Genomic DNA, 23,922 nt, shown 5'->3' on the forward strand with positions numbered 1-23,922 from the left:
CCAGGCTCTGAGCTGTCAGCACAGAGCCCAACGTGGGGCTTGAACCCGTGAACCACGAGATCATGACCTGAGCCGAAGTCAGACGCTTAACCGACAGGCGCCCCTAAATCATGGGATTTTTAAAGAAATAAGATTTTATGGCTTTCCAGCAACGAAGAGATGACTAGACAGACGTGTGGACACTTCAATGATGTCACCAGAATGTTCTAGAACGCCAAAAGGAATAATCACTTGTGAGGGTCCCATTGTGCAGGAAACGTGTGGCCCTTCACTTCTTGTACTGAGTTGGTCGGTCCTGGGTCTACCATCTTTACCAGACTGTGGGCTTCTCCAGGACAGAGCCCCCATCTTACTCATGTTGGCTTCCTCGACACATATCATCCTGGCTGGTGGGAAGCATGCATTTCATAAAGGTTTGCTACAAAATGGATGGTGGTCACAGCGGCCAAGGGACCTACCTGAGGCATCGAAGTTGCCAACAGAAGGTCTCATCTGTGTGTATTTCCTGCCCACCCGTCAGGGAGGGTCACTTCCTCTATGACACTTAGTGCTCTGTGTCAACGTGGCCAGACTATGGCACCCCAGGGATTTAAACAAACACTCATCTAGGTGCCCTGTGAGACTGTTTTGTAGATGCCATTAGCATCCACAATCAGTTGTCTGAGTGAAGGAGATTACCCTCAATAATGTGGGTGGGCGTCATCCAATCGGTTGAAGGCCTCAAGAACAAAAGCTAAAGACTTCTGGGGAAAAAGGAATTCAGCCTCAAGACTGCAGCATTAACATCTGCCCAAGTTTCCAGCCTGATGACCTGGCAGATCTGGGGCTTGCTAACCCCCAAGGTCATGAGCTAATTCTTTAAAATAAATCTCTTAACATGTATCTCCCAGTGGTTCTGTGTTTCTGGAGAATCCTGACTCCTACATCCTCAGTCTCCCTTAGACTAGCCACTTCCTTAATAAATCTCCCCCGTCCCACCCACCGCCCCCTCCTAATATTGCAAATTTAAACTTCAGCTCAACTTGATGAGATGTTCATAAATTTCAGCGCAGTCGTATAAGAGAAATTAAGAAGGAATTGCTGTTCAATTAATCTTGGTCCAATCTCGGCCCCATGCACAGTTAAAAATCATTCAGGATTTCAGGTCCCATTAGTCATACTTTGACTGGCAAAGCAGTGTGGAGAACTCGGGCAATTAACTAGTCTGTGAGCTCTCCAGGGACCGGGACCGGCAGAGGCTTCTGCATTTACGTCTCACGCGGACCCAGGTGTTTGACATGTGGTGGCGGCTCAGTACGTGCTGAACGGAGGCGAGGAGGGGCTCAGCAGCCTCTCCGGCCTGGCGCCCCTCCAGCGGCCCCCTGGCACAGGCAGGCCCGCTCACCTGGGCTTGCCTCATAATGTGCTTAATGCTGTGGCACATTAAAGAATAGACGTACTCGGAGAGTGATAATTATTTGGAACTGGAAATCGGGATGGAACTCATTAGCCAGAGTACAATTTATAAACTGACAAAAATGAAAAGGGGGCAGTAAAAATGTCATCGCAAAAAATAGATGACACATTAAGCCTTAATTAATTGCACGTCACTTAAAAAGGAACAAACTGCAAAATTAAAATCTTAATGAACGTGGCTTGAGAGAGACATTTTTCAAAAGCTAATAGAAAACTAAAGGAGCAGCTGTCCAAAGGGTAGTTCAGTGCTTCCTGCTGTTTTCGTGCCTTTCCCAAATGATCTTGGAAGGGGCGCCTGGGTGGCTCACTCAGTTCAGTGTCTGACTCTTGATTTTGGCTCAGGTGGTGATCTCACGGTTCCTGGGTTCGAACCCTGCACTGGGTTCTAGCGCTGACGTCACAGAGCCTATTTGGGATTCTCTCTTTCCCTCCCTCTCTGACCCCCTCCTATCTCTCTCTAAATAAATAAACAGAAAAAAAACCCAACAACAACCCTTCAAAATGATCTTGGAAACCACACACTTTTACAGAACAAAGGCCACTCTGATGGCAATGTAGCCTGAGGACTTGAGCCATGCTACACGTCTGGGATTCATGTCGTGAAGAAGGGCAACATTAATGGCCCAGACAGAGCGATGAAACCGTGGGAGGCCAGCACCGATGGTCACCACTCTCTAAGTGAACGTTTCAGAGAACAGAGGATTCTGAAAGGCCGGTGTGTGCATCTTCTCCCCGGGACATACTGACACCCTCACTCCCTACCCCTGCTGTCTCACCCGGTGCTCCAGCCATGCGGACAGAAGTTGGGCTCCTACCCACGTGTCCGTTTGCTGCCATGTTGAGTGCTGTGAGTTGTCTACACAAAGTCCTCGATTTCACTCAAGGCAGCAACATACTTAGTTCTGGGCAATGCATCATGACTGGCGTAGACCAGGGTTTTGCCATGTCAGTACTACTGACATTTTGGGCCAGATCATTTTGTTGTGGGGGCCGTCCTGTGCATCGTTAAGACTTTTAACAGCAACCCCGGTCTCTACCCAGTGGGGGCAAGTAGCATTCCACAGTTGTGACAACCAAAAATTTCCCCAGATATTAGCACGTGTTCCCTGGGGGGGCAACACCCACCCCCAGTTGAGGATACTGGTCTAACCCAGTAACTTCAATCCTGTTCCCCTTTTCCTTAGCCTCTCTTACAAGGGTCAGTGAGCCCCAAAGAGAAGGCTCTTGCACCCTGATAAAAGTGATGACTGTGGGTAGTGCCGCTTTCTGTCTAAAACACAGATCTGAAGCCTAGAGTTCTGGTGCAGTGTGAAGTAACCAGCCAACATGTGGGGGGAGGGGGTTGCTGAATGGGGGAAGGAGGGTGCTGGGGGGAGAAAGAGGTGCTGTGGGGGGGAGGGGGTACTGGGTGAGGGAGGATAGGAAGTGCTTGGGGGAGGGGGGTGCTGGTTGTGGGGGGGAGGTGTTGGGGGAGGGGAGATGCTGGGTGGGGGGAGGGGAGGTGCTGGGTGGGGGATAGGAGGTGCTGTGGGAAAGGGGGTGCTGGGGGAGGGGATGGGAGGTGCTGGGGAGGGGGTGCTGGATGGAGGAAGGGGTGCTGCTGTGTGGGAAGGGAGGGGGTACTGGGTGGGGAGGGTGGGAGGTGCCGGGAGAATGGGGGTGCTGGGTGAGTCAGGGGTGCTGGGTGAACAGAAAAGGGAACCCAGTTCTGGGATGTCCTCATGGAGCCCAGGGCCAGCTCTGCACAGCTACTGCCTGCCTTGAGACTTCTGATGAGGGGGGGGGGAACAGAGGCTTGTTTGCTTTCAGCCCCCATCAAGTCAGGATGTCTGTTCCTGGAAGCAGAAAGCATCCCAAACAGGTGCCAAAGGAAAAGAAGCTACCTTCCGTCATTCATTCTCAGATACTGTCCCCCCAGCAGTCATGGCCAGACTAGAAGAAGGCAGACAGAGCCTGGGCACATCACTTCCTTTCCAAATTCTCTGCCAGCCCCGCAACATTACCTACCCTTCTAAGCCCGTCTCTGGTCCCCTCCCAGCAAGAGGCCTTTCTCCTGACACAGGAGCCTGTGGACCAGCTCCTGCAGCTTTCCTCCCATGTGCCATCCCGGCTTGTATCTTGGGGATCAATCAATACGATCAGTCAGGACACAGGGTCTCAGGAAAGAGCCCTGATTTGGTGGGCGGGGGATGGGGCACCTCCTTCTAGCCTGCCCCACCCCCAAAGGCATTTCTGAGATACCTTGTACTTGGTCCTTCAGGGAGTCTCAGCAGGGCTGAGTCCCAGTTGCCCACAGGGTCTCCCCTTTCTATCCTTCACCCGGCTCCCTCACCTTCCAGAGAAACTAGTTGTCCCCACGTCCTGTCTCAAGGTTTCCTTTTGCGTCAAGCTAAGCGCCCAAGCTAAGACACTGTCTGTGGTGACATGGAATGCCTGATTTTTAGCCCTTTCTCTACAAATTAATCTGAAATCATTCCAGCTTGGCAAATTCTCAGCTCACAAGAGATTCCTGTTGTCCTTATAAACAATAAAGAAACCTCTGCTGTGATGTTGTATCACTTGGCTTTGCAGAAGCACACACAGTCGGGGCTCGCCTAGGACACGAATGACCACAGGACCAACGAGGAGAGTGGCCCTCGTTAAGCAAGCCTCCTACACCTTCCCGGATGTCTGCGTCGTTGCTGGGGATCACAGACGCGTGAAGGGGTTTGCCTGTTTCCGCTTCCCGAAGGCCGAATGCCACAGAAATCACACCACACTTCAGGTACAAAAGCCTAAGCAGGTCTAGAGCTTGCCAACCTCCACTGAGTTCTGCTTCTCTTCAGAGAAAGTCGCATCCTCATTATGGCTTCTCAGGGCCACTTATTTAAATAGACCTGTCACTTCGGGGCATTAATATTCCACTGAATTAACGAGAATCCACGGCCCCACTTGGGATTCTTATCAGCAGAGCTGACGCTAGTCCTGGGGAAGCCAAAAACCAAAGAGTCAATAAATCAGCTTCCCAGAGCCCGGTTACATTTTTAATAAAATCCAAAGTTTTGATAATTCCCACGTTATTTCGTTCTGCCTGACGAGGTAAGATAAGAGCTGACGTGTGTCTGTATGTTATGAACTACTGGGAAATCTAAACAGTGCTGGCAGGGCATCCAGTTCGATGATCCATCATTTCTCAAAGGAGACGCTTCCTACTGAATATAATGAAATTGCAACTGGGAAATTCAACTCAGGTGCAGGAGAAAGCCTGCACTTGGAACAAGAGGGATGATATATGCATTTCTACCCATTAACGCATAACAGTGCGTGTGCCTTTTGCTTTTGAAATGATCACATGATGACCACTGATTATCTCTCAAGGGACTTTCCACAGCTACACTAAACACGCTCTGTGTTCAAGCGTCAATCCCAAGAAACACTCATGCGTTAGTATCTTTAAAGGCTTTCTTAATATTGACATATTAAACGGAAAGAAGACTTAAAACTACCTGTGCAAATTTTTAGGCATCCCAACGAGTATCCTCATTGCTCTCCATCTAACCCAGGAAAGACATTCGATCACACGTTTTTTTTCTTTCTTTAAAAAAATCTTTTTTGACGTTTATTTATTTTTGAGGGAGACAGAGACAGAATGCGAGTGGGGTGGGGCAGAGAGACAGGGAAGCACAGAATCAGAAGCAGGCTCCAGGCTCTGAGCCGTCAGCACAGAGCCCGACGCGGGGCTCGAACTCACGAGCCGTGAGATCGTGACCTGAGCCGAAGTTGGACACTCAACCGACTGAGCCACCCAGGCGTCTCTTTTTTTAAAAAAAAGTTTATTTATTTTGAGAGACAGGTGCAGAAAGAGAGGGAGAGAGAGACAGAATCCCAAGCAGGCTCCTCACTGTCAGTGCAGAGCCCAATGCGGGGCTGAAACCCACAAAGAGTGAGATCGGGACCTGAGCTGAAACCAAGAGTCAAACGCTCAGCTGACTGAGCCACCCAGGTGCTCCTCACTTTTTCTTCTTTTAAAACACACGCGTACATCTACTGTAAAAGGAAAGTGTAACACATTTTCCTGGGGAAAAGAAGTGTGAGCCACCTCAGAGGTAATAGTAGAAAATTAAGATCTTCGAGAAGTGAAACACCGAAACCTTAGAGGGCAGTTCAGAAACCCCTCCGAAGAGCTGTCAGATTTTTATTTTAAGAAGGACTATAGAACAAGCTGGAGGAGGAATGCACATAAGAAGGAAAAGATTCTCTTCTTTTTTTCTGTCCTTTTCCATTTAAATTACTGACATCACTGTTTCTCAACAAGAGGCCGTTTTATACGCCCAGGGGACTTTTAGCAATGTCTGGAGACACTTTTGGTTGACTGGGAGGGTGCTAGCATCACCTGCTGGGGAGAGGCCAGGGCAGGTGCTGAATCTCCTACACTTCCGGGGATGCCCCCCACCCCCCCCCCCCCACCACAAAGAATTATCCAGCACCAAATGACAGCAGTAAAAAGATTCAGAAGCTGCGAGCTATGTGCCCACGACCCTCGGCAGGAATGTGTAAGTATTTCACCGCAGGGACATTTTTCAAGGGGGAAAAATATACCACTGCTTTTCATTCATGTGACAAACAATTACTGAGCACATGAATTCACAAGTAACAATAATAATAACAACCGCCATTGACCAGAGGCTTCCTCCACGCTGGACATACACCCAAGGGCTTTCCACATGGGAGTTCATTCAGTCCCCATTACGACTTCCTACAGTCGTTCACCTCCCGTCCCAGCAGAGGCCCAGGGCGTTAGGTGACTGGCCCAGGTGTAGAGACGATAAACCAAGGGATTGGAATCAAGAACCAGGGGTCCTGGCTTCCAAGTCAGTTCTGCTGACCATTCTGCTCGGACAAGGAACAGTTCAGGGTGGGTGGACCACAGGTCTGCACCCGTGAGAACCGTGCTGGACTCCGATGCGCAGGGCCCAGGAGGAGGGCACGGGCAAGGGGGAGGAAACCTAACGCCATGAAACCTAATGCCAAATTCATTATCCATAACCGAGGCCCTGGACGCGCTGCCCTGAAGCACGCCCATCCCTCAAGAGGCCCCAGAGGCATTTCTGCAATCCTGTAAATGCTTAGCGAACGCCTGAAACTTCCATCAGACCCAGAAAAAAAGCCGAATGACAGCCAACACCTGGGCATTTTCCGGAGTGATGGCAAGGCAATTGACCTAAGAACAAAAGGGCCTGTAATTCAAATTAATTCATCAGGAAAAATGAAGTGATGTGATTAACACCATAAATGCTTGGGTAGAAAAGGAAATTACTAAAAACCTACACTCAATTATAACTAAGCTCCAGAAGCAGTAAAAGCAGACGAAGCCTCCCCCAAATACAAGAGCATCACAAACACCGGTTAATTAGGAGGAAGCGTCTCTTTGCTGCTATGGGACAGGCAAGGCCTAAACTCGTCTGAAACTGCTGTATCTCGCCTTTCAAAAACGAAACTGTCAGAGTCAAAAGCACAATCAATGGGACTAATTCTAATTATGATCTTTTTTATTTCCATGAAAGTTTTCCTCTTCGAAGCCTGCCATCACTTACAGGATTTATTTTTCCTCCAGTTTCTCCTAAACCCTCAGGGTAAAGCAGGAGAAAAAAAAAAAAAAATCCAAAGAAGCTGTGACTTGTATAACCCCAATCCAATCACAAGGAAAATGACAGGCCGAGGACACCATACGGGCCAGTTTGGAGCCAGGCAGGTCATGAGCAGGGAGGTAAGACTGAGAAACTGTCACCGACCACAGGACACTGGGGACACGTGGCAGTTACATGTGAGAGCCTGGATGGGATCCTGGAACCGAAGGGGGACAGCAATGGGAGAACGGGTGGAATCCGAATAAAGTCTGGGGTTTAGCTAAAAGTCAAGAACCAACGTTGGCCCCCCAGTAAGACGTTAATGTGCAGGAAACAAGTGAGGACCAGGTGGGACTCTGTACTATCTTTGTCACTCTCCATTCATCTAAATTATTCCAATAAAAAACTTAACTTGAAAAAAAAAAAAGTCAGTCCCTTAAGCGTCTGACTCTTGATTTCAGCTCAGGTCATGATCTCATGGTTCGGCAGTTCGAGCCCCGCATCGGGCTCTGCACTGACTATACAGAGCCTGCTGGGGATTCTCTTTCCTTCTGGCTCTGCCCCTCCCCACCCTTTCTCAAAATAAATAAAATAAATATGGGCAGGAAGGAGCTAAGAGTGAAGGACAGCTCATCAGGCAGCAGGGAGGGGTTTGCTATGGGGTGACAGGTGCTGTGACCTCCCGCCCCACCCTGAGGGCTTTGCTTTCCTTTTTGTTTGTTTCAACTCAGAGGATAACGGCTGCACACCTCAAAGAAACCATTCTTCGCTGCATCTGCTAGGCTTAGTCTCTATGGAACTGATTCCTCTCGATACATATTCTTTTTTTTTTTTTTATTTCTTTCAACGTTTATTTATTTTTGGGACAGAGAGAGACAGAGCATGAACGGGGGAGGGGCAGAGAGAGAGGGAGACACAGAATCGGAAACAGGCTCCAGGCTCTGAGCCATCAGCCCAGAGCCTGACGCGGGGCTCGAACTCACGGACCGCGAGATCGTGACCTGGCTGAAGTCGGACGCTTAACCGACTGCGCCACCCAGGCGCCCCCATATTCTTTTTTTATATAAGCTTATTTATTTTGAGAGAGAGAGAGACAGAACACAAGCAGGGGAGGGACAGAGAAAGAGGCAGAGATAGTGAATCTGTCAGCACAGAGCCTGACGTGGGACTTAAACTCACGAACCCATGAGATCATTACCTGAGCGGAAAGGAAGAGTCGGACACTTAACCGACTGAGCCACCCAGGTGCCCCGTCAATACACATTCTTTCAAGGGCCAAAATCAGCACTTCCTGAGACCCCTGGGACCGCACAGGGCAGGTAGAGACATACCTGCCAACATCAGGGCTCGGATGCATTCCGTCCGGCCCTGCATGGCGGCTTTCATCAGGGCCGTGAACCCAAACACGTTCCTCCTTTCAAGGTCAAGGCCGGGAAAATAGTTCAACAAGTAGTTGGTGATGGTGGCATGTCCTGCAAAGAGAATTACACACGTTTACTGACCACCTTCCACAAGGAGTGTGCACCCCAGTGAAGCATTCTTCCTAGAGAGAGAAGGTCCCACGGTCGACCTCCCGGGCCAGCCCGCTTGCGGGGGGTGGGGGTGGGGGTTGCCTCTTAGACACAAGAAATAATTCTCATGAAGTCCGGTAAACAGGAAGACACAGGGAGCCAGCCTGGTTCACTCTGGTTCTCTTTGGCCCGCCCCCTTGAGGGCTCAGCTGTCCGTCAAACTGGTAAGGCGGGAGCATGGGGAGCCAGTGAGCTGTGGGGGTGGGGGTGGAAACTGAGCTGAACTAGCCTCCAGCGACACTGGCTGGTCGGGGGAAGGTTCCAGATGCTGTCAGCTCCCAGCAGGAGATGCCAAGGCAAACAGAGGCAGAACGAAAAAGGAACCTCAGAGCCATTTCTCAGTGCTCCCAAAGAGAAGGTCACCATCACACCAATAGGATATGCCCGTTCATGCTGTCACTGTCCATTACCACTCAGACGTGTCTGTCTATCTATCTGTCTGCCTGTCTCTCACACACACATGAACAGGCAGACAGGGAACTGGGAAAGATTGCTACCCAGACCCAGCCATAACCTAAGCTGGTAAGAATATTCATTTCAGAATACAGATTTTCCACTCCCACCCCAAAAAAAGAATATAGATTCTCCCCTTTATCACCTTGCACCTCCAAAAAGGACCCGATTTTCTGCTCATTCCCAAAGGGGTTCATCAAAAGCCCACAAGTTCTTGGATCTGGGTGAATAAGGAGAATGCCAGGTAAAAAGCATATTATTCCCAGGATTCTCCTGGCTCAACCCCAGAAAACCAAAATGGAGGGGGGAGCTCCTCAAATACAGCTACCAGGGCCACATGAAGAGATTCTCGGGTCAAATAAACACGCTGCCCGATGCCCGCCGCTATACTGAAGTCCTAGTGTGAAATGACACCCTGCGTCCCTCCACTGCAGTCACCTAGGGCAGGGTCCCAAGCTTGGGGCTAGTGACATTTGGGGCCAGATTATTCTTGTTGTAGGACTGCCCTGGGCATTGTAGGATGGTTAGCAGCATCCCTGGTCTCCACCCTTAGATGCCGGGGGCATCCACATCTCTCCTCCTGCCCAGGTATGACAACCAAGACTGGAAGAGTCTGCGCCCGAATTTTTGTTGACAGAGGGCAGCCATGAGGCCTCACCTCCTCTGCCACATCCCAGATCTCATGCAGCGACCGTCCTAGAGTCAGCCAGGGTTGGAGGGCGGCGGGGGGGATGTGGCCAAATATTGCCAAATATCCCCGGCGTTGGACAAATCCCCCCTGTTCAGAGCTCTTGCCCTAGGGGCTCAGATTTCACAGTTTGAGGACCAAACGCATGGAGGTGGGAGATGGCTTTCTCCCCACCTCCCCTTCACCTGGGCCCCTGCACCCCCAGACCCTTCTCTGCACCTGCAGACCCTCCCTGCAGCTGCCATCTGCACCCCGGCCCCTGCTGACTCAGCTAACCTACGCTGGAGACGGCAAGAGCCTGCGCGACACCATCTCCTGGGCCTCCGGCTCTCTGAACCTCCCCATTCTTTCCAGCGCACACGTGCTCTTGGGGAACCCCCACTGTCGGGCTGCAGCCATGGGGCCTCGTGGACACTCCAGTGCTCTCTGAGGTTAAGTAGGTATCACCTCCTCCCCCAAGGGAGGCCTCTGCACCATGGAGATGCCAGACCCATGAGGCCACTTCCCCCCCACCCTGGCTGACTCTAGAACAGTCCCTGCATGAGATCTGGGATGTGGCAGAGGAGGTGAGGCCTCATGGCTGCCCACTCTCGACAAAAATTGGGGTGCAGACTCTTCTAGAAGCATTACTGGCCGCTTACCACGGACCTCAGCCCATCTCCTGAACTCATGGCAAAAACTGAAAGGTGAACCATGAAGCTTTCTGAGAGAGAACACTGACTAACAGCACGACCTTGCCGGGAACAAGCCAGAAACACACGGGTGCCACACACCAGCCGTGACTCACAGTTTCCGACCAGCTCGTGCTTCGACTCACTGTGCCCTCCGTTGTCATCAAAGGTGCCGGGGAGGGTATGATGCCAGCCGCCAGGTGCCCAGAGCAGCTTAATTGCTCTAAACTGTCAGGGACGGGAGGGTCCTTTGATCTCAGTCAGGTTTGTCACCCAGCTGAACGCTCTGCGGCACCTGTCACTTAGATTTAGCCAGGGTCGAAGTGAAACGAATTGCAATTCGTTCAGAGCCATTTCTTCTAAAATGCGTGTCTGTCGTGATTTGCACCAGGATGTCCTTTGCACCAATATATCCTAAACGCTTTGAACAGGCGGAGAGAGGAAAATTTGAAAACCCACACTGCAAACAGCCCATTATACAGAACTGTTCTGCTTGTTATGTTGAGCTCAGGAAAATCAACGTGTGGCTGACGCCTTCTGACATCCAGGCCTGAGCTTCCAATGACCCAGGAAATCCATCTTGCCTCCCCACTGGCTTTCTCAGGATATCAGAATAATCCCTCCTTAACACAGATGGTCTTGTTCAATGAAATCAACAGTGGACAAGATGCTTCTAAGGACACAGAGATATTAACCTGTCTTCTGTAAATAACAAGACAATAGGTCCAAAATGGAATCACTATGCTAAGTCCTCAGTCACCAAACAGTTTTTAATTACAGTTTGGCTCTCCCAGAAATGGAATCTTAGAGCGAACAGGAGAGGGGCAGAGAGAGAGAGGGAGAGAGAGAATCCCAAGCAGGCTGTATGCTGTCAGGGCAGAGTCCAATGCAGGATGCAATCCCACAAAGCGTGAGATGATGACCTGAGCTGGAATCAAGAGTTGGAGTAATAGAGATAGATAGACACAGAGGACAAACACACACAGCCTTGCTTACGTAACCAGAACATGCACCATACTGAAATCTAGTTTGAGCCCCGTCCAACCTTCTGGGATTACATTTAGTTCCTGAAGTCCTTGGATGAAACCCTTTTAAAAGATGGGCTCTCCATTGAGACCCCCAAAGCAACCCCCATGAGCTTTACCCTGCCTAAGAGAAGGGCACAAGTGTCCCAGGGGCTAAGTGAATTCTGGATGAATTAACTTCAGTGGTATGATTAAGCAACAGCGTAGACAGAGAACTTAGTGCTCAGAAGAGCTGACTGCGAGAACACCCAAGTTCAAGTCCCAGCCTGCCACTGAAAAGGTGGGTGACGTTGGGAAGGTGAGCCAACTTCACTGAGTCTCTGTTTCCACTTCTAGAAAATGGGAGATAATATCGACCTCACCGTTTTTGAAAATTACAGACAGTGTGTGTAAAAAAAAGTGCCTTGCAGAAAAATTCCAGATAATTCATGCAGGTCTACCTTCTGAAGGCAGTGGAACGTAACAACCCGCTCCTTACGCGCAGCTCTGCAGAGCGACTTCCTTTCAAGGAGACTATGGTGAGCAGGGAGGGGACAGCGGAGACACTTGTCAAACACAACAGCTTCAGCCAGGTGACCAAGGTGAACATCCATGGTGGTAAGTCATGTTGACGGCCGTACTGACAAAGATTCTGTGCTTGACCAAACTTCGGTTGGGCTCCTGAACCCTCTCCCTGGCCCCTCTGTGCATTTCCTTAGAAAATCTAGTTTTAGCAAGAACTCCATTCAGTTTGACCAGCACCACCCTCCATATCTGATCACGGCCCTCACCCTCCATACCACCCCCCTGCCCCGGGAATGACAGATCACCCTGTCCCGTCTTCAGCAAGAGTCCTGTTACCTCAGTTTAACCAGAACTCCCTTTTCCCCGGATATTCTTCTGAGTGATTTTCCACCTGCTGTCCCTCACCCTGTTCCTTGGCTATAAATTCCCACTTGCCCATGCTGTACTGGGAGCGGAGCCAAACCCCCTCCACCATCTGCAAAATCCCATGGCAGCGGTCCCTGTACCTATCTCAATGAAGATAGTCTTTCACTCAATGAAGATAGTCTTCACCTGAATGAAGTCTTTCGCCATCTTTAACAACTGTCACTGCATTTTTTTTTTTAAAACAGGACTTTTGGTAAGATGTGACGAGAACAGTACTTTCCTCCGTGGTCCTCCCCGTCAAAAGTTACAACCCTAGTCTAACCACGAGGAAACATAAGGCACGCCCAAACTGAGGGATACTCTACAAACTACCTGACCCGTACTCCCCACACCGTCAAGGTCACAAAAACAAGGAAAGTATGAGAAACCATCACAGACAAGAGAAGCCTCACATGACAACTAAATGCAACGTGGAACCCCACACGGGACCTGGAACAGAAGAAGGGCATCGGAGAAAAGCTGATAAAGTCTGAGTAAAGAATGGACGTGAGTGAATGCTAATAAAGCATCGACACTGTTCGTTCACTGTGTCAAACGTATATCACTAATGTAAGATCTAACCGCAGGGGAACCGGGTGTGGGTATAAGAGACTCTCTCTACCACCTCTGGAGCTCTTCTGTGAGTCCAACTGTTGTAAAATCAAAAGTGTCTTTTCAAAAAGGGGGATCTAGCATGGGGCCACTCAACAAGAATACAAGGTCAGGAATGATTCTGGGTGGGCAGCTGGCTGTGGATCCTCTCCCCGCTGCGCCCAAGCCTTCCTGGGCGGTGGGTGGGCAATGAGCCCTGGGAGGGCAGGCGGGTGGAGAGGCGTGGCTGACTTTGAGGGCCCCTGAAGACCTGACCGGACAGGCCTTGATGACTGGCTGAGCCAGGAGCAGAGACTAAAAAGCTGAAGCTGAGTTCTGGTATCGCCCTGCCGCCAGGTTTCTGGCTCCAATATGGATGGCCAACAGCATCATCGCCGAGTGAGTGTATGAGGGTGGAAATCCGTGACAGCCGTGGTGCCCATGGATGGAAAAGGTCGCCTGGATCCCCCACCCAGCCCACCTATGCTGTTTCCCAGCTGACTATCCCCTAAGTCCCATGTGGAAAATTTTTAACTCTCCCACTGCTTTTTTTCTTTCTTTTTTTTTTTTTTAACGTGGAACTTCATGAATTCGCATGCCATCTTGCACAGAGGCAAGGCGATCTCTGCATCGCTCCGCTTTGAGCACGTGGCTGCCGAAGCGAGCACAAACTTTCCCACTCTTAAATCACCTACCTCCCAGCCAACCCCACTCCCAGGAGATGACACACCCTCTACCTCACAGAGGGAACAGAAACCACAAGAAGGGAACCCCCCGACTTTCCCTCACCACCCTCACAAACTTCCCCACATCCACAAACAGTCTCTCGTCCTTCCCTCCTTAAGAAAAAAGAAGGGTGACTCTTCTATTTAAAGATGCCAATCTCTCCTCCCCTTCCAGTGCTTTAAAAACACTCTCTGCCCACTTCTGTGGAATATCTGTGCTACTGATGACCTCCTCTCTCTTCAACCTCTCCCTCCTAGCAAATCCACTCTGATCAGATTGCACTGATGGCTCAAATTTTTCACTTTGTCCTTTGTCACATGACTTCACAGTTCTTCTGTTAAGAAAAACATTGGCTGGGGCGCGCGGGTGGCTCAGTCGGTTGAGTGACTGACTTCGGCTCAGGTCATGATCTCACAGCTCGTGAGTTCAAGCCCCACGTCGGGCTCTGTGCTGACAGTGCAGAGCCTGAAGCCTGCTTCAGAGTGTGTCTCCCTCTCTCTCTACCCATTCCCCACTCATGGTCTCTCTCTCTCTCTCTCTCTCTCTCTCTCTCTCTCCCCCTCTCTTCCTTTGTCTCCCAAAAATGAATAAAACATTTTTAAAAATCCAAGTATGTTAAAATAAATAAATAATAAAATAAAATAAAATAAAATAAAATAAAATAAAATAAAAGGCATAATGCAAGCAGAAGCTTGAAACGCACTTACTTGGCTAAACTCCTTCTCGCACTTGTGCCTTAGCTATCTTCATAAGAAAAACATGCCCAAGCCAGCCTGATGGTCCCAGGAAGAGGACAGGAAGTCCATGGAGCAGACCTGCCATAGCTGGAGTACACAAGCACACTCTAGAACAGGGTCCAGCTCACTCACATACATGTGAGCAAAAGTAATCTAGATTATCTGATCCCCAGTCCATTCAATGATGCATGAACAACAAATATATCTTAAACTAGAGTTTGGGGTTGCTTGTTACGCAGCAATAGCTAACTGGATGTTCATGTGAACGGGTCTCCCATCTTAAAAAAATTTCATGCATACATATGACTGTCTTAGTCCATTCAGGCTGCTGTAACAAACTGCCATAGAATGGGTGGCTCAAACAACAAATATTTATAGTTCACAGTTCTATTGTCTGGGAGTCCAAGATCAAGATACCAGCAGATTCTGTCTCTGGTAAGAACTGATTCTTGGTTCATAGACAGCTGTCTTCTTGTTGTGCCCCACATGGCAGAATGGGGGAGGGAACTTTCTGGAGTCTCTTTTCTAAAAGCACTAATGCTATTCATGAGGGCTCCACCATCATGACCTCATCATCTCCCAAAAGCCCACCTCATAATACCATCATCTTGGGGGTCAGGATTTAACACAAGTTTGGAAGGAACACAAACATCCAGTCCATTGAAATGACCAGTAATAATCCTGTGAACCTGTCTCCCCATTCCAGCCCCGACCCTCAGTCATCTGACTTCTAAGCTCAACTTCCTGAGTCATCCACTCTCACTCTTGCTACTTACACTCCCCAAATCCTCCTGAAAGTACTTTCCATCAGTCCCCAATGACCATGTTGTAGGGGAACCCCATGGCTATCAGTCAGTTTTCCTCTTCCTTGACGTCTTCATAGTTTACCCCTTGTCTTGTTCCACTCTTTCGAAACACTCTTTTTCCATGGATATCCTGATAGTTCACCCTTCTGATTTTCCTCCTATCTCTCCAGCCACTCCTCAATTTCCTTTATGAGAGTCTCTGTTCTCTTCTTCCTGAAATGCTGTTGTGCCTCAGATGCAAAACTAAGCCCTCCTCTTATCCATACACTCTTCCTCGGTGACCTATCCATTCTCCTGGATCCAGATATCACTCTAGAACTCCCAGACTGCTTATCTCTAGCTCTGTCCCTCTTCGTGACTTTCTTAGCTAAATATCTGTCTAATGGATATTTCATCTTGAGTGTCCCACAAACAAATCAAACCCAAAACAGGTTTCTTCGAAACCTGTTCCTCTCTCTCACATTCCTTATTCAGTGATGAACATCACCAATCACCTAGGTGTCCAAGCCAGAAATCTGGGCTTCGTCTTCAGCCCTCCCTCACTTTTTCCCCCATCCAAAGTATCATGCAATTCTGCCAACCCCATGTCTTAAATATCTTGCAAGTCTATTCTTGTCTCCCCATCCCCATAACTACTCCCTGATCTGGACCATCACATCCCCAAGGGCTACAGCCCATCTCCTAACTGTCCTCCTTAGTTCTATTTCTGCCTTCTCATCAATTCTCCACATTACCAATATGATAACTGCAAGAAGAAATTCTTCTGATCACGAAAACTACTACTTAAAACCCTTAATGGTCTCTACTACTTCACAACTCTTTAGAAAGCTAGCTCCTTTTGGGGCACCTGGGTGGCTCAGCTGGTTAAGCATCGGACTCTTGAGTTCAGCTCAGGTCATGATCTCAGGGTTCTGTGAGTTCACCTGCACCAGGCTCTGTGCTGACAGTGCGGAGACTGCTTGGGATTCTCTCTCTGTCTCCCTCTCCCCTGCTGGCCCTTTCTCTCTCAAAATAAATAAACAAAAACTTTAAAAAACAAATAAAATAAACACTTAGCTCCTTTTAATCTGGCCCTGCTCCCTGAAAGGTAGCAGAAGATGCCACCCCAAATTATGCTACTTTGATATATATTATTTTATTTTATTTTATTTTATTTTTTAATTTTTTTTCAACGTTTATTTATTTTTGGGACAGAGAGAGACAGAGCATGAACGGGGGAGGGGCAGAGAGAGAGGGAGACACAGAATCGGAAACAGGCTCCAGGCTCTGAGCCATCAGCCCAGAGCCTGACGCGGGGCTCGAACTCACAGACCGCGAGATCGTGACCTGGCTGAAGTCGGACGCTTAACCGACTGCGCCACCCAGGCGCCCCCATATATATTATTTTAAACTGAAGGCAGACACAAGGAAAGCTCCCTGCCCTCTCCCATTTGCTTAAAAGCAGGACACAAATTTCCAAAAGAGTCCCTCCTTCTCTTTGTACCAGGAAGAGAAAAGTTAATTGCTGAGGCAGCTGCAGATCCTATCAGCTTGGAGAGGCCCCAGAGAAATCTACATGACAAACTTTCTAGTCTTTAGCTACCATTAGTTTACCTTCCCACAGAGTACCATCCCTGGAAGCCTAAAACTACTTTGTTTTGTCCTGTCATTTTTCCGCCTATTTGTTCTTTGCTCAAGATCCCATAGAAGCTGGAGTTCTAAGTCACCTCTTTGAGTTACTCATTTTTCCCTGGTTATCTCCTGTATGTACATGAAACATACATGTTTATAAACTTGTTTTTCTTCTGTTACCCAGCTACTTGATAAGCCATCTCTTCCAATGGAAGCTCTTTGCTGGTCCTCCAAGCCTGAATTAGGCACATGAACCATCCTTGTATCCCAGACCCACATTTCCATGTGGCTGTGGATTCCCACCACCACTACAACCCTCATGACCGTGCTCATACATCCAAAACTTCCAATTGACAGCAAAATAAATGTATATCTGGAAAGTGATATGGCTCAAGGATTACTATCTCTCTCTTGGAAAACATTCACTTATCAAAAAGGTTAATCACCAAGCTATAACCCACCTAAGAATTATAAGGACATGGAATTACATTGTGTAAGAATTACATGGACATCACAAGTATTAATTGCTGATTAACTCAACATTTTATTGAATACCAGTTTTGGGCTAAGAGTCTTGTTTACTCCTTTATTCGAGGGAAGGAAACAGACAATAAACCCGTGCTCCTCTAAAAATGGGAAAATGTTACAGGGTTTGAGTTGTCCAAAGATTTGACTAGTTTGACTCCAGGTACTTGAAATGTACTTTTCCAAATTTCCAAATCAGGCCAGTAGAGGGAACTGTTGACTTTGGAAATGTCACATCCAACCACAGCTACAAGCGCAAATAGATGCTCCCCAAGTGGGGTGGGGCGGTGGGGAGATACCGAGAAGGGAGTGTGAGAAAGTCATTGATGGGCTTCCTCTCAGTCTGCGGGGCAGGCAGTGTCTGAATGAACAGCAGGGTGAGCTGTTGCCTGGAGAGGCATTGCAGTGGCCAGAGAGAAGGGCTCAGGAAACAGGACTTTTACAGGAAAAGGCAGGGCAATGCTAGGAAAACCCAGAAACCTGCCAACCTCTACTTTCTTAATCAAAACACACAGAAACCAAGAAAAAGGAAAACACTTCAAAAAACTAAAAAGAAAAATCAGAATGAAGTCAGACTAAAATCATGACTGTGGGAGGTGATAACAGAATAAATAAACTGAAGAGGCATTTATTCCCGGTTTCGAGCCGAGTCATGCATTCTCCTCTGAAAGGGGCCCTCCCCAAATCCGGTACATGAGCCAGGCCTTGCACGGGCAGCCTGAGCATCCCCCCCACACACCCCCAGCCCCAGTCCTCACTGCCACCCTGCCCTCTGCAGTAAGAGGCATACAGAATGTCGGGCCAGCTCTCAGTGCATTTCCTTCAGAACTGTAAAAATAGGTTCAAGGAATAACAAGTTTCAAGGACACCAGAGGTTACTTAGACCCAACCAACTCTATAGTGTCACCAGCTCAAAAAGACGCCTGCTACTTCCTCACGTTGTCACACTCCTGTCAAAGAGGAACGAGAAACGGAGAAAGGAAATGCCTAACTCCATTCCTGAGACTAACTCATTTCTTCGGTTACCTTACCTTATATTTTTTTGTTGTTGTTGGGGCGGGATAGAGGTTGAAATTGCTGGCTAAATGAGATTTAGGGATTATTTGAGGATTTATTTTCATACACTCTCTCCATTGTAAAGGCCTAACACAGATTCAGTGGGATTTTTATTATGCATTAAGTATCTGAAGAGGTTAGACTTCTTAGAGAACCATTCGACAGGCAGATCAAAGGTATTTGCGTCTTAATTTATACTCATGAATGCTGAGTGAGTGCGGTAGAAAGCCAAGACCCCCGACATTCAGTTCAGTTGTGATATCAAATAATATAAGCATTTGGTTGCTTTAAAGTTTTCCCTAACCACACGGATCCTGTTGGGGCCAACGTTGACCAGACCAAGTCATCTGGGGTCATTCTGTCACCCTTGCCAGTGACTTGCTTTGGCACGGGGCATGTAACACAACCCTGGCAGTGAGATGTAAACAAAACTCTGCTGGAGGCATCTGGGAATGTTTTCCTGCCCTAGAGAATAGGACACAGACAGGGATTTGCTCCCCCCTCCCAAAGTCTCCCTGTGTTAGTCTTGGCAGCATGAGGGAAATGTCAACAGCACTTCTGAGAAGCTGGCTCCCCGATCCTGGCCTCTCGGAGCCGCTCAATGAAGCAACCGCATCACCGTGGCCTTCAGAAACATCGTGTTGCAAGAGAAGGCAGCTTCTTCGTCATCGAAGCCCTGTTTCACTGGGTGCTCGGTCACCTGCGCCCAGAAACATCACAGCAGATCCTGGGCTGCCGTGAGAATCAGGCAAACACAAGTGCAAACCATAATTCAGGGACTGGCAAACACTAAAGATTGATCTTTCCCAGGGTTGGCAAGAATGCCCTTGGGAACTCGGTGGAAAGTATAAATTGTTGCGGTTTTTTTCTAAAGGCCCCTCGGCAGCAGCTATGGAAATGTGCGTGTCTTTGACCGAGCGATTGAGTTCTAAGAATCTACCCGCGCATTTCTTCCCCTTCCTTCTCTGCCCCTGCTTTCGGGCGCAGAGGCTGGCCTCCAGAAAGGGCACCTGCCCATTCTCAGCCCTGAGGTCTCTGGTGTGGCTCAGCAGGGGCTGCGGCAGAAGGAGAGACGGGGGTACTCACCCCTGCCTCCCACCCCCCTCCCACCCCACAGACTGCCAGCTTCCCCTTCGCAGTGTCAGGTGAATGAACTGAGGGGCAGGCCTCTGCCTGGGTCACTCCCCCGGGGTCCCGCCTCTGCAGACAGTCCCCTTACAATTCCTCACTCCAGCCATCTGACAACTGACCTGTTGCTCAATACACCCTCTTCAGAAACGCACCCCCAGGGCCGCCTGGGTGGCTTCACCGGTTTAGCATCTGACTTCAGCTCAGGTCGTGATCTCACCGTTCCAGAGTTCAAGCCCCGCATCGGGCTTGCGGCCGTCAGCACAGAGCCTGCTTCAGATCCTCCGTCCCCCTCCCTCTCCCTGCCCCTCCCCTGCTCATGCTCTCTCTTTCAAAAATAAACATTAAAATATATATATATATGTATATTTTTAAATGCGCCCCCAGACACAAACGACTTCACTACAGCATTGTCTGTAACAGGCTAATTTAGACCCCCCGTGCACTACACTCAAAGTTTGGGAGGCTGGATTCTGTGTGCTTTGGCTCACTGTGGGTAGCCCTTGGATGTCAAGTAATTGCTAAATAAATATTTGTTTTAAGAGCGGATCTGCTAGAGAATGGGTGAGTTACAGTTTCCTGAACTGCCTCACAGTTACTGGACACGGGGGCCACGGCCGTGGACGCACAGTCGTACTCAGGAGTGTGCTGCAATGGTAACAAGGTAAGTCTTGCGTCCACGGGTCGATGTGAAGAGAGATCTCCTGGATCTACGAAGTGGAAAAACTTAAAGCCACCGTCTCCATGGAATTATCCTATGCACGTAAATAAAACGCACACGCACACACGTGTGGGTCTGAAAGGGAGACGCTGAGGTCTGGAAGTGTAGGTGGCTGGTCGATTTGTGAGACAGAGAATGTGAGAGAGGGGAACACGACCTTTTTAAGAAAAAAAGAAAAAAAAAAGAATACTTCCGTGGTGATTTTCTACTGTAAGCACGTATCGCTAGGCATCTTTTGGAATTAAGAACTCACCAAATAAATAAAACTGGTTATGCAATTGGGGTAAAATGGGACACGACCGTGTCTCAGCTGAAAGCTCAAACAGCCGCTTTCCTAAAACAGCGGGGAAAGGCACGAACAGATTCTCCGCTGCTTTCCTTTATTCTCGCTTTCATGACGCCTCTGCATCCCTCCGACATCTCACCGGGCCGCGTGGCTTCCCCAGCCTTGAATGCCCACCGAGAGACGTCCCCAGTCACTGCAAGCTATGACAGCCTCCACGACCTCAATTCCCTGGGGCGCCTGGGTGGCTCAGTCAGTTAAGCATCTGGGTCCTGATCTCGCGGTTTGGGGGTTCGAGCCTCGCATTGGATTTTGTGGTGATAGCTCAGAGGCCGGAGCATGCTTCAGATTCTGTGTCTCCCTCTCTCTGCCCTTCTCCCCGTGGGATCCCCAGACCAGCAGCAGCAGCAGCAGCATGGGCTGGGAACTTAGTGAGATGCACATTCTCAGGCCCCTCCCCAGACTTTTTCAATCTGAAACTGTGGGGGCAGAGCTAGGCAATCCTTGTTTTAACCAAATCTGCATCAAAACACAGATTACCCACCCCAGGCTGGTGATGAGAACCAGGCTGTGTTGTAAGGTCCCAATGTTCACAGGGAGAGGGGCAACCCCTGGGGGTCCCGTCACCACCTTCAGAAACAAATTAGGGAAAAATCACTTCCTCCTTTGAGGCAATTAAGACAAACAAGGAAATGCTTTTCAGTCAGATTTTTTAAGGTGGCAAAAAAAAACCCTCCCCTCCCAGCACCCCCCAAACTAGTCAGTTCTAAAGCAGGCTTGGGGCGGATGTCCCAGGCGTCAGAGCCCAGGAACAGGGAGGGGGAGCCAGGTGGAGAAGAGGGTGGGGCCGGAGAAGTGGCCTCATTCCCAGCTTGAGCAACTCAGTAAGCAAGTTAAGGATCACGGACACCAGCAGAAAGAGAAAACTTAAAAACAAGGAAAGCGGGGCCCCTGGGTGGCTCAGTTGAGCGTCCAACTCTTGATTTTGGCTCAGGTCATGATTTCATGGACCAGGAGATCAAGCCCCCGTGTCGGGCTCTGTGCCAACAGCTCCGAGACTGCTTGAGATCCTCTCTCTCCCTCTCTGCCCCTCCCCTGCTCATTTTCTCTCTCTCTCACTCTCTCTCTCCAACCAAATAAATAAACATTAAAAAAAAAACAAGAAAAGAAAATAGATTGTAATGATATACCTATTGTTTAAGAAGATAGAAGAAAAGCCATGTACACATCAAATTAACCACGGCTACCTCCAGACAACAGAGCTGGAGCCCTGGGAGTGAGGGAGAAGCTAGGAGATTTTCACCCTGAACTCTACTGGCTTTCTGTGTTGACCTTTAGCTGCTTATGTGGTTTTCTTCCAAACACTGTGTGTTCTATTTTATACTCAACTGAGTGGCACACCCCCGGTGCCAGGCGGAGAAAGCGCCCAGGACAGCCATCCTGCTGGACCACCCAGTCCGGGCCACGGCCCGGGCACCTGCCCACTACTCGTCTACCCGTGGTGCCCATGTAACTAAATATACCCCGGCCATGCTTGGATCATCCCTAGTGATGTAACCACGCTGCAACCTGACCCAAGCCGGAGGAGAGGCTCCAGCAGGGACCCCCAGCTCTCTTGAGGTCAGAGTGGGGGGCCATGAACACACGAGTCTCGTCCCCTTCCCTGCCTCCCACGGGTGACCAAAGGAGTGGCGAGAAGGCAGCAGAGCTGCGGGGAACCACAAAGGGACTGCTGGAGGTGGAGACGGATGCGGGACACAGGGAAGGCCCCAAGCAGCCCATCAAGACCTTGGGAAAGTCAGCAGTGGCCCAAACGAGAAGGGCGGGGCCAGAAAGAAAGGTGGGCTGGGGCTGGGGGGCACTGAGACCCACCCAGGACACAAGGCCGGACAGGAAGTCGCTGGTGGTCCCAGCGTAGAGCGAGCACGCGACGGTGGGGGCTCGTCCTCATAACACAGGCTGCTGCCCCACCACGCGCAGCCTGGAAATGAAACCACAGGGACGAACCAGGGCTGCGTGTAGCCCCCGATTCCTCCGCCTGCACCGCAGGGCCATGGGCCCTGAGCCTAGGCTCAACGGCCCCCCCTTTGCTGGGCCTCTCTCTAGCCCTGAGAGGGCCTACGTCATCTTCGACTTAAAATACATCAATTCAGGAAAAGCACGGTCCCTGCATAAGGATGGGTGTTACAGAATGAATGTTCATGTCCCCCCCCCCAATTCATATGTTGAAACCCCAAGACCCAGTGTGACTACATTTGGAGATAGGGCCATTGTGGAAATAATTAAAGTTCCACGTGGTCACAGGGGAGCCCTGATCCAATTGGACAGGTGTCCTTGTAAGAGGAGACGCCACGGGGCGGCTGGCTGGCTCAGTCAGTCGAGCGTCCGACTCTTGATTTGGGCTCAGGTCATGATCTCAGGGTCATGGGATCGAGCCCCGAGTCGAGCTCTGTGCTGAGCACGAAGCCTGCGTAGGATTCTCTCTCTCCCTCTGCCTCTCTCCCCTGCTCGCTCGCGCTCTCTCTCTCAAAATGAGTAAACAAACACGTAAATAAATAGGAGGAGACGCCAGAGACCTCACGCTCTCTCTCCACGGAGTGAGGACACAGCAGGGAGGCACCATGTACAAGAAGCCAGGAAGAGAGTCCTTACCAGGAACCAAATCCCCTGACATCTGGATCCTGGATTCCCAGCCTCCAGAACTCGGAGAAACAAATTTCTGTTGTTTAATCCCCACCTCCAGTTTCTGGGACTTTTGTTACAGACGGCTGAACAGACTGACCCTACACATGTTCAAGACGAATAAAGTAAATGTAACCCAGGGAATGGCAGAAAATAAACTACTGAAGTAATATGCAGAATTTACCCAGTGCTTAAAAGGGTAGGGAAAAGAAAAAAAAGGGAGAGAAAGCCGTGACGGCAGGACCAGGTGACTTATTCTCCCCTTAAGAGGGAATCTCAGGAAGAAAGAACAAAACAAGGCGGGTAGTGTTTCAAAGAGATTAACAGAAAAGTGTTTCCTGCAGTAAAAATATACCTAAAAAAGTCAAGACGAGCACAGAGAGGAGCTGAGAGGTAGGATAGTTGGGGAGGGGGTGTTTTCAATGTCAAGGATGAGGCGGGAGGTATTTCCAAGCCTCGGCAATACCCAGGTATCAGCAAAGACACAAACACAGGCTGGACTCCCACTGATTCCCCTGCAACACTCAATGAGGGAAAAAAAGGGCAAAGGACAGATTGTTGCCCTTATGTGAACACAAAATGCATTTTCTTTTTTCAGTTAAAAAAATTTTTTTTGATGTTTATTTTTGAGAGAGAGAGAGTGCACACACAAGTGTGAGCGGGGGAGGAGCAGAGAGG

The 23,922-nt window shown here is 49.4% G+C and overlaps 1 protein-coding gene across 1 annotated transcript in view; it reads right to left on the reverse strand.

The window, feature by feature from the left end:
* ANKRD33B (ankyrin repeat domain 33B) overlaps positions 1-23,922 on the reverse strand; it is an 83,483-nt gene that overhangs the window by 7,317 nt on the left and 52,244 nt on the right. The window contains exon 3 of the mRNA XM_043601025.1: positions 8,393-8,533. Coding sequence (XP_043456960.1) covers positions 8,393-8,533 — 141 coding nt within the window. The remainder of the gene's footprint in view (positions 1-8,392; positions 8,534-23,922) is intronic.

This window comes from Prionailurus bengalensis, chromosome A1 (genome assembly GCF_016509475.1).
Source record: "Prionailurus bengalensis isolate Pbe53 chromosome A1, Fcat_Pben_1.1_paternal_pri, whole genome shotgun sequence".
Classification (NCBI taxonomy): Eukaryota; Metazoa; Chordata; class Mammalia; order Carnivora; family Felidae; genus Prionailurus; species Prionailurus bengalensis.